General features: G+C 43.6%; 1 protein-coding gene across 1 annotated transcript; it reads left to right on the top strand.

Moving 5' to 3' along the window:
- Positions 1-2,052: 2,052 nt before the first annotated feature.
- mchr2 (melanin concentrating hormone receptor 2) lies at positions 2,053-9,691 on the top strand (the record flags this gene model as incomplete). Its single annotated transcript, XM_083679444.1, has 5 exons — positions 2,053-2,249; positions 4,780-4,989; positions 7,006-7,200; positions 7,597-7,716; positions 9,337-9,691. 5 exons carry the CDS (start codon positions 2,053-2,055, stop codon positions 9,689-9,691), a joined length of 1,077 nt encoding a protein of 358 aa, XP_083535570.1.
- Positions 9,692-10,129: the final 438 nt, after the last annotated feature.

Below are 10,129 nucleotides of genomic sequence, written 5' to 3'. Positions count from 1 at the left end.
TCAGAAGATAGACTCATGCCCCCATCGTGCAGTCCAGTCAGGCAGAAGACCAAATTACAAACCAGGGGTGTTATTGTCATACCAAGGCTCAGGGCCGACCCCTCAAAGAAACAATGTTCCAATTCTCAAAACCAAAGATAAGAAATGTCGGCCATATTTTTCCTGTGAGTGTGTGTGTGTGTGTGTGTGTGTGTGTGTGTGTGTGTGTGTGTGTGTGTGTGTGTGTGTGTGTGTGTGTGTGCATGTGCGCGTGCGCGTGCGTGTGTCCTAGACCCTCCGCCGAGATTATGATTCTGAATGCATCAATGATTCTCTATCAGGGGCCAGACAGAGTGTGAGTGTGTGTGTCTTTCCACCTCTCACCGATCATAACAAATCAGAAACAATTCAAGCACACCATTATTCCTGCACAAATGACTTTTTGCTATTGTACACTATTGCTGTGTGTCGTGATGTAAGAGGCAACTGAAGTGGATGGAGAAGAAAAAATAATAATAATAACAAACATTTTGATTGATATTGTATTGATTGATATACAGAAAGTATGACATAATCTGATCTTTGTCCCCTCAATCACTCTCTGTGCTTTCTCTGATGTTTGAAGTTAACCGTGACGCATGTGCTTGCGTGTGGATGTGTGTGCGTCAGATTGTGTGCGTTATTGTGTGTTATTCAGTCTCTGGTTAGAGAGATAGATAGATTGCTGTGGCAAGAGCAGAAGAACCATATCACAGTGTAGCAGAGACAACAGGCCTCACACGCATGCAGGACGCACGCACGCGCACACACACTCACACTCACACGCACACTACTCATCATCTCAGTGGTCGCCAAAACAACACTGTCCCACATCTGTTCTGTTCTCAGAAATCATTAGTTATTCAGTATTTGTTGAAAAGAATAACAGGTGAAAGAAAGGGTGGGTGGGACTGATTCATCCACGGTGCAGTGCTGTTTTTCTGTCTTTATTTTTGCTTAAATTTGAATATTTCAGCTGAAACTTATTCATTTAGGAGACAGTCTGAGAAGTGTTGATATCAGCAACTGTGACAATAATCAAATTTAATGACTCTAGATTGGCCCTCATCCTGTATTTACAGTATGCACTATCCTTGTCAAACATACAGTATATTTGACATTTAGTGGCCTAGAGCAGCAGATGAGCTGGAGAGAGATATTGGCATGTTATATCTGTATAACAACTGTCAAGTGTATCTCTCCTCTCATCTGGGATGTTGTATCTGTACCAAGATGGATGGAATGAACAATAAGAGTTGTTTATACATTATATGGCACTAGATAATACAATCTGATATTGCTATGGTTTTCTGGGGGTTGCTGGTGACTGTGTTTACATGGAAACAAGACTATTTGGCCATATAGTGTGTTCTTATTAAAACATTGTCTTCCTGATGGTAATGCATTATATTTCAGAAGATAGTGGTTATTAGTAATGTACTAAGACATTTATGGAATACAATTATGTGCACATACGTCTGTGGCTTGGGAACTTAAAACGTGACGTTTTAGAGAGTGTCATAAAATGTGGGAAACAAATATTGTACTAGAAATATGTTATTTCAGCAAAGTGAAAACAAAAAAAATTACCTTTATGATAGTGTATTATCTCATAACAATGTAATCTTAACACAATGGAGCATGTTTCCAGCTACACGTGACAACTTTCCACTTTGCAGGTTACGCAACGTTTACACAAAGTTGTGTTCGAATGGCTTACTGTGTAGAACTGTCAAAATGGCAATCACATGATTGTAACCGACTTGTACGGTAGTCGTTTCGGTCGGAGAATCTTTAGCGTACTCAGCGTGACGCCGCGTCTGTGCGAACTACGTGCGTAAGGCGCTCTGAGAGTTGGAGGCAGAGCAGCCAGTGGATAGTGCTGCAGCAGGTGCGTTTGCGAGCATTTGCAGTCACCTTGCTGCAATAATGGATGGAGAATCTTCCTCACATCAAGCCACAGTAAATGTGATTTGTTTACGGTAATCAATCAATCAATTAATCACCGCTCAGTTCTATTTACCAATTGTCACTATGAACGAGACAGTACCTGACTTCTGGAACCGTACCTTTCAACTTCACAACGAATCGTTAAGAAATGAAAGGAATCAGCATGATGATTACTATAACTTTGTCCGTGTAACGGAGACTACAATTCTACCTTCTCTGATTGGATTCCTCTGTTCTACGGGACTCGTTGGGAACATTCTAGTTCTGGTGACTATCCTGAGGTATGTGCCCAAACGATGTCCAGTCAACTGCCCTCTCCATTGACAACATAATCACTTTTTCAGCCACAGCTATGCAGAGGGACATTGTTGGCAGTGTTGTGATTAATATTACTGTATTCATATGTGTATAACGTTCCGTAAAAACTCATCTTTTTAAACTTGCTTTTAATGTCTAGTACCATTCCCCCTACCTTGGTCTATCAGTACCTGACTTTTTTTTAGCTGTCTGTGCTTTTTGTATTTATTGTTTCATTTATTATTTATTTATTATTCATTTATTATTTATTATTACTTTATTTATTGTTAATTTTTGATTGTCTTCTCCATGGATGTATAGTGTATTTGAGTACTGAGAAAAGTGCTACAGTATACAAAATACATGTATTATTATTATTATTAGTGTTACTATTACTATAATAATAATAATAATAATAATAATAATAATAATAATAATAATAATAATAATAATAATGTATTGTGTTAATGATGCTGGGATTTTTGGGGTACAAAAATATATTGTAATATTTAATATTTTAATATTTTAGGGTAACTGTGTAGGCTGTTCTGATGTATGCACTTTATTAGGCTAGATTAAAGAGCAAATCGTAAATTCTACAGATTTAAACATGATGTAGTACTCTATTCTAATTTAAGCATTGTAAAATCACATTCACTATATCCTTCCAGGAATAATGATTTACGTATATATATGAATATGTTAGACCATGAATACGATTATTGAATAATGGAATTAAAGTTCACCTCATTATTTTTAGAATGACCTTACTAAAGAAATGTTGCACCTCTAAACCTTGAAAAAACTAATTTTTTTATTCATCATTCATGTGTGGACCACCTAAACACCTCTTTCCTATTATTTGTTCAGTGTACTTTTCCTATTGTGCACAAAGCTACGAAGTGCATTATTAGACAACAGGTAACAGGGGAGGCTGGTGGAGGTAGAAATCAGAGGACAGGCTCATTGTAATGCATGGAATGGAATGAGGAATGGTATCAAACACACATGTGGCATCTAGTCTCTTCTGACAGGTACACAATGTGACATGTCTAGCCTCCTTTGACAGGTACACAATGTGACATGTCTAGCCTCCTTTGACAGGTACACAATGTGACATGTCTAGCCTCCTTTGACAGGTACACAATGTCCATGCTATTTACAGTTTCCCATAATGAACGTGATACATCATGAGTGGTGATGTAAATACCTACAATAAAAAAGCCTCTTGGCTCCATTTGAGGTGCTTTTACCTCAAATGAGTTGTGATTACTGTGCAGTAATCCACTGCTACTTATAGTGCAGGCAAGATCCTGATGTCAATCTCCACAAGAAATCATTCCAATTATCTTGACAGCTCAGCCTAGTCCATACATCTCTGAGAACCAGATCGAGTGAGGTAGAGGACTCGCTGAAAGAGAGAGAGAGAGAGAGAGATTAGTTCTACATAATCTCTGTAATGAGTGTGTAAATTAGCGGGATTAGCTCTGTGTACTAGAGATCTACAGTGTAGTTCTGGTTGACCACCCCACTAGAGCTCTTGAACCCGAGACGTGGCCTCAGTGGACAGAGTGACACAATCAACAAAGAATAATGAGACTTAAAACACATTCTCCAGAGGATTTGTCTCCCTCCCTCCCTCCCTCCCTCGCTCCCACCGACCCTACACTGTACAATTACAGAAAACATGGATATTCGTCTTTCTTCCCGTGTTGGAGTGCTTCAGATCACACAGCAGTAGTAGATCCGATCAAAGGACTGTTTACAGAACAGGATGTATCTTAGATTCCCAGGCTTTTTCCATGTCCGTGCCGAGAGAGTCACAAGAACAGGGAACAGGGGTTTAGTTACTTACCGTCAAACACAGGGAAGACAAATTGGAGATTAGGCAATGAAATGAAGACGGATTCCTAATAAACTACTTCTAGGGAGAACAAGGTCGTCAGGGAAGCGGGTAGAGCAAGATGAAAGGGTGGAAATGTGGAGCTGATACAGAGACCAAATCAAATAAACAGGAGGATAGAGAACACGGAGAGCACATGGCAACATAGCAGGGGAACGTCACCTCTACGTCCTGGTGCCGGAGAGCTGCTGGGGGTGGCAGGCTTTCGTTCCAGCCCAGCACTAACACACCTGATTCAATCCGTCAGATCTCTATGATCTCGGTGCTATCTGTGATGGGATAGGGAATGAGTCTGAAACACAGCTGTGAAGCAGAAGGAACAGCCCACCGTGAATCCCTTTATTCATGTCTTCATGACTTCAGCAATCGGAGGAGTGTGCACCTGTATGCCAGTCACTGTGTGTTCAGTGTACAGCACTGTCATGAGTTAGGAATGAATTCTAGCATGATATTCAACTGTGATTTGATTCCTTTTTTTATTTATTTTTTTGGACATAAACACACACGCAATCAAATCTGTGTGCATGCATGCATAAAACCACCAATGACGACACAATAGTTGAAAAACGTTCGCTTCCGTTTCCATTTCGACCACCCGTCTCACCCTGCAGGACCACCAAGAAGACGGTACCAGATGTGTACATCTGTAACTTGGCGGTCGCGGACGTGGTCCATGTGACCGTCATGCCCTTCCTCATCCACCAGTGGGCGAGGGGGGGTCACTGGGTGTTCGGCGGTGCCCTCTGCACCATCATCACCTCCCTGGACAACTGTAACCAGGTGGCCTGTGCTGCCATCATGACAGCCATCAGCCTCGACAGGTGAGTGGTGTTGGAGTCATTCATCTTTAGGAGGGTTCAGAGAGAACGAAATGTAAAACATGATTTCATCACTCTCAGGTTTAATCCACACTCAGGGGGGGAGTCCTTCTCATTACTGATGTCATCATCCATTCATCGCCTACAAGGGGGTTTAAAATGGCCTTCGTACAAAGCGTTCAGGAAACTGACCCCAGACCGTTATATTGAATAAAAGTGAATTTGAATGTCCTGCAGATGGGCGAATCATGATTACGTCAAAATGATAATAAGTCCATCTATTCCTGCATTGAATTCCATTCCAATTTCCATATTTATGTATTTTATATTTCCATATAAAGTGATAAGCTCGGGCAGTGTGGTGGGCTCACTGATCACTCCTTCAGGAACACGGATCCATAATCCTGAGTGTGACTATGACTCCTGTCTGTTGAGCTGTTTCATCAACGCTGAAAACATATGAGGAGAGGAGGGGAGTGGAGACAAATTGGACCATTTCTGACATGATTTTCTTCCCCACAGATATTCAGGACTTAGTCCTGGGTCGATTGACATTTTTTTGTCTTCCCCAGATAATCTTATTCTGAGTTTTCAGAAGGTCCTCGACATGCCTAGCATGCCAATTTCTGATGATTTTTTCTTGATGAAACCTGTGTGTTTCTCCGTCAATCGCCTCAGCCAACATGATGACCCTCGTCTGTCTGATTTGGTTCAGTGGTTCAGAACACCGACACGGCACAGACAATGAACTCTCAGGGAAAATTGGAGATAGTAAATCTTCCTCTAGTACTTGAGAGTGTGTGAATCAGAGATAAGACGAGGCGAACCTGGTTGTTAGGACTTCACTTCCCTGAAATCATCCGGCATCTGGACAGTGAATTATTCATGACTTTCGATACATGCCTTGAGCATTTAGATAGATAGATAGATAGATAGATAGATAGATAGATAGATAGATAGATAGATAGATAGAAACTTTATTTATCCCAGGGGGAAATTCAGGTATCTATTTGCAGGTTTTGAAATGTAAATGATGGATATGTGTATATTTCATTTGCACTTTGGCTTCCTTGTTGTCAGTTTGTGTGTGTGTGTGTGTGTGTGTGTGTGTGTGTGTGTGTGTGTGTGTGTGTGTGTGTGTGTGTGTGTGTGTGTGTGTGTGTGTGTGTATACTCTCTCCTTTGATGTCAACAACATACCAGTTGTATACCAAGCCCACTGGGAGAGGCATTATGGATGCAGGACAAGCTCTCTGCTTGGTACCTGTTCTGCTGTTTAAAAGCATAGCACACTGCTGTTTGGAGGATCAAAGACTCCCACCAACCCCTATCAAGTCAGCCAGAGATGAGGAATTTCAGTCGACATTTATCTCTGACTTGCACATACTCCTAATATTAGTCCCACTCGGTCATATCTCATCCACATAATCACCTCGTTCGTGTTGATAGACTATAGTTCCATCCGCAACTAATTAATTTGTTTGTAGTCTTATCTGCATGTGTCCACAGAGAATGTAAAGCCAGTGTTGCTTTTTAAAAGAACACAGTTCACACATTAAAGAGACGTTACAGGATTGTTATTCCAGGGGAGGCTGGCGGAGGTAGAAATCTGAGGACAGCCTCATTGTGATGCATGGAATGGAATGAGGGATCTCCCTCCACCTGCCTCCATTGCTACATTCATGGTCAGTCTCACTCTCTTACTGTGATGGTGGGGCTAAACCGATTGGAGGACACATACAGACAACATCCGTTGCAGGCCAATGAGATCAGTGTCTCACTTTGGAGGAAGCACATGTGACATATGTTGTCCTATTTGCCAAGATAATATGATTGTCACAGGGGCAAAATATATTAAAATTGACCGGATGCTATTTGCATGGCTTGTGGTGCAGATGCAGAATTACATTCACCCTACCCTTGTTGTACCCTTGCACAGTATTTATCTAATATCATCTCTGATTGAAATGGATGCCACTAATGTCATAAAAAGGTATTGTATTGTACCAATGTCTCACAGGTATCTGGCGGTGGTCCACCCATTCCGTCTGATGAGCCTCCGAACCCGGTCCAAGACCATCCGGATCAACCTGGTGGTGTGGGTGGTCTCCTTCATCCTGGTGCTGCCCGCCTGGGTCCACTCTAAAGTCATCCGCTTCCCTGATGGGCTGGAGAGCTGCACCATGAACCTGGTCACCTCCAGCGCTGTCCTCTGGTAAGCGTTAGGCTGGGACTGAATACAACACAACATTGTTATCCATTCGTTACGATGGGAAGTCCTCCTCTAACTCAACATCGAAGGACATGACTAGTAGTAGTATGAAGTATGAAAGTGGAGAGAGAGAGAAAGAGAGAGAGAGAAAGAGAGAGAGAGAGAGAGAGAGAGAAAGAGAGCCAGCACGCACACACACTTTCTGTTTTGTACTTCTTCTGACTTTATATAGTGTTGTTATTGTACATGCAGCTGCCCTTTCCTCTGGTAAAATACATCACCACCTCAATAAGACGCACCTGGATGACTAATGAAAAGAGAAGTACAAAAACCTCACCATCATCATCATCTACCCCCCCCCCCCCCTCCCCCCACCCCCCTTCTCTCTTGTATCAACAGGTACACACTTTACCAGACTATCACATCGTTCCTCCTCCCCCTGCCCCTCATCGTCACCTGTTACATGCTCATCCTGTGTTACATCTGGAGGATGTACCTGAAGAACAAGAAGGCACGCTGGTGAGTCACTATTATTTTTTTTATTTTTATTTTTTATATATATATACATATGTTTTTAGGGCATTTCTGCTTTATTGGGATAGAGACAGTAGAGGTTGACAGGAAGGATGGGTGAGAGAGAGGAGGGATGACATGCAAGATAGGTCGAGGGTCGGAATCGAACCAGGAACTTTGCGATTATGTGGTATGCGCATTAGTGTGCTACGCCACTAAGCGTCCCCATGAGTCACTATTATAGGTTTGACTAAAGTTAGCTAAAGTGACATTTATCTACAATGTCATAGTGTCACTTCATCACTTCATAGTCTGATGTATTGTCTGTATTGTTGCTTTTGTCTGTTCATGTTTTCAATATGATACCTAACTGCATTTGTCTGAAGCTGCTGTTATGGCCAGGCCTTCCTCCACAAAGGACATATTCTTATCTCAAGGGACTTCTTAAATAAAGGTTAGATAAATGAATCGAGGCAAAAAAAAATCAGGTGAGGCTGTCGGAGGACGGGGCTCATTGTGAACGCATGGAACGGAATGAGGAATGGCATCAAACACGTGTGCTGGTGGTCAAACACGTGTGTTTGATACCATCAATGCAGGTCAAACACGTGTGTTTGATATCATTCCTCATTCCATTCCATGCATGATAATGAGCCCCGTCCTCCGACGTCTACCTCCGCCAGCCTCACCTGATAGAAACGCCAACTGCAGCTGTGGGCACACATGGGCATGCATAGAGGCACCGACAGGGCAGATCACAGGCTCCTGGAATGTACGTCATCAGCGGGCTGGGGGAGATGGTATCTCTAGTGGCGTGGCAGGGCAACATGTGGTCAGATATGGTCAAGTGCGGTCAGGTGTAGCCACTCAGGGACAGAGGCGGTTCTGACAGGCTCAGATATGCCAGAGAGATACCGTCGTCCTATGAGGACGGGGACTAGAGACCTGGAAATAGAGGAGAGGTTTTATACTGTTATGTATAAATGTACTGTATGTCAAACCTTTTCATGGGAAATAACTGCTGTCAAGGGCCACCTGTATTGAGAAAGAAATCCATGAATTAATAATTGAATAGATGAATACGAAGTTGGTTTTACTCTGTCACCTGAGTAGCTCTCATTGGAGTACGTTTTTGTCTCTTCACAAGCTTAGAAGGAGCTCTTTTGTGTGTGTCTCATGGTTGTCTTTGGCCTCGTGGTTAAAACTTGAGAGTGAAGAACTAATTACTAAAGTCACTCATATATTCCCGTTATGAACTCACAAAAGATGACCGTGGAGCTTAATAACTAGCTGGGTCTGGACTTTTGTCTGAAGCGCACAAGTCAAGTGCTGAGAGTGAGAGACGTCAAAACCGTTCTTTGCTGTCACCATCACTATCCATGAATACTCTATCGACAATTTAATTACTTATTCATTAGTGCGACGTCTCGGTCACAGGGGTCCTTCATCAGGCATCATCAGTCATGAAGTCTAGCGTTCTTTGACTCACCTGTTACTTCATACTGGTATTCAGGTGCGCAATCCTTTCATATCAGCATCACCAACCATGTTATGTCTCTCTCTCTCTCTTTCTCTCTCTCTCTCTCTCTCTCTCTCTCTCTCTCTCTCTCCTCTCTCTCTCCTCAGCTACAACACCAGCCTGCCCAGGGAGCGAGCGGTCCGCCTCACCAAGATGGTCTTGGTCCTGGTCTCTGTGTTCCTGGTGAGCGTAGGGCCCTACCACGTGCTCCAGCTGGTCAACCTGACGGTGCAGCGCCCCACGCTGGCCTACCACACCTGCTACTACCTGTCTGTCTGCCTCAGCTACGCCACCAGCAGCATCAACCCCTTCATCTACATCCTGCTCAGCGGACACTTCCGCCGCAGGCTGACCCACCGCAGGACCGCCAGAGGGCCCAGTGTGGAGAGAGAGGCCCCCGGGCCAGACAACGTATCTGGCGCCGGCTTCGCCCAGGTCCGAACACCTCACTCTAGCTTCTGACCTTCCGGAAGAAGGCCGGTAGCCCCACCTCAGTTAGGCATGGATGTACTGTATGTGGTCTTGAATCCAGCTGATGGTGGTGGTGGGGGGGGGGGGCTCACCGCCCCGCCCCACCCCGCTGGCCACTCCCCCACCACCCCACCTCCCTCCCTCACCATCAGTGCCCCCCTGTAAGGTGCTTTGTGGGGAATGTAGTCTTGTGTGCCCAACTTATACACTTTGGCTCTAGTGTATCGGCCTACGGTTCGTAAGCACAGTGGTTGTGGAAGTCGGCTGCAGGGGGGACTATTTTATGAAGCATTTTACTGACTGACATTTTTTTGAGGTGTGAGGCAGTTTGGTTATTGGATAGTTTAGCAAGACTTGGAAATAAGGAGGAGAGGGTATGTCAGCAGGGCATGGGCCGGACTCAAACCCATGCCGACATGCATGGGCTTG

This window comes from Argentina silus (genome assembly GCF_951799395.1).
Source record: "Argentina silus genome assembly, chromosome: 10".
Taxonomy (NCBI): Eukaryota; Metazoa; Chordata; class Actinopteri; order Argentiniformes; family Argentinidae; genus Argentina; species Argentina silus.
Note: the sequence above shows the minus strand (reverse complement) of the source record. Positions and strands in the feature narration are given on the sequence as shown.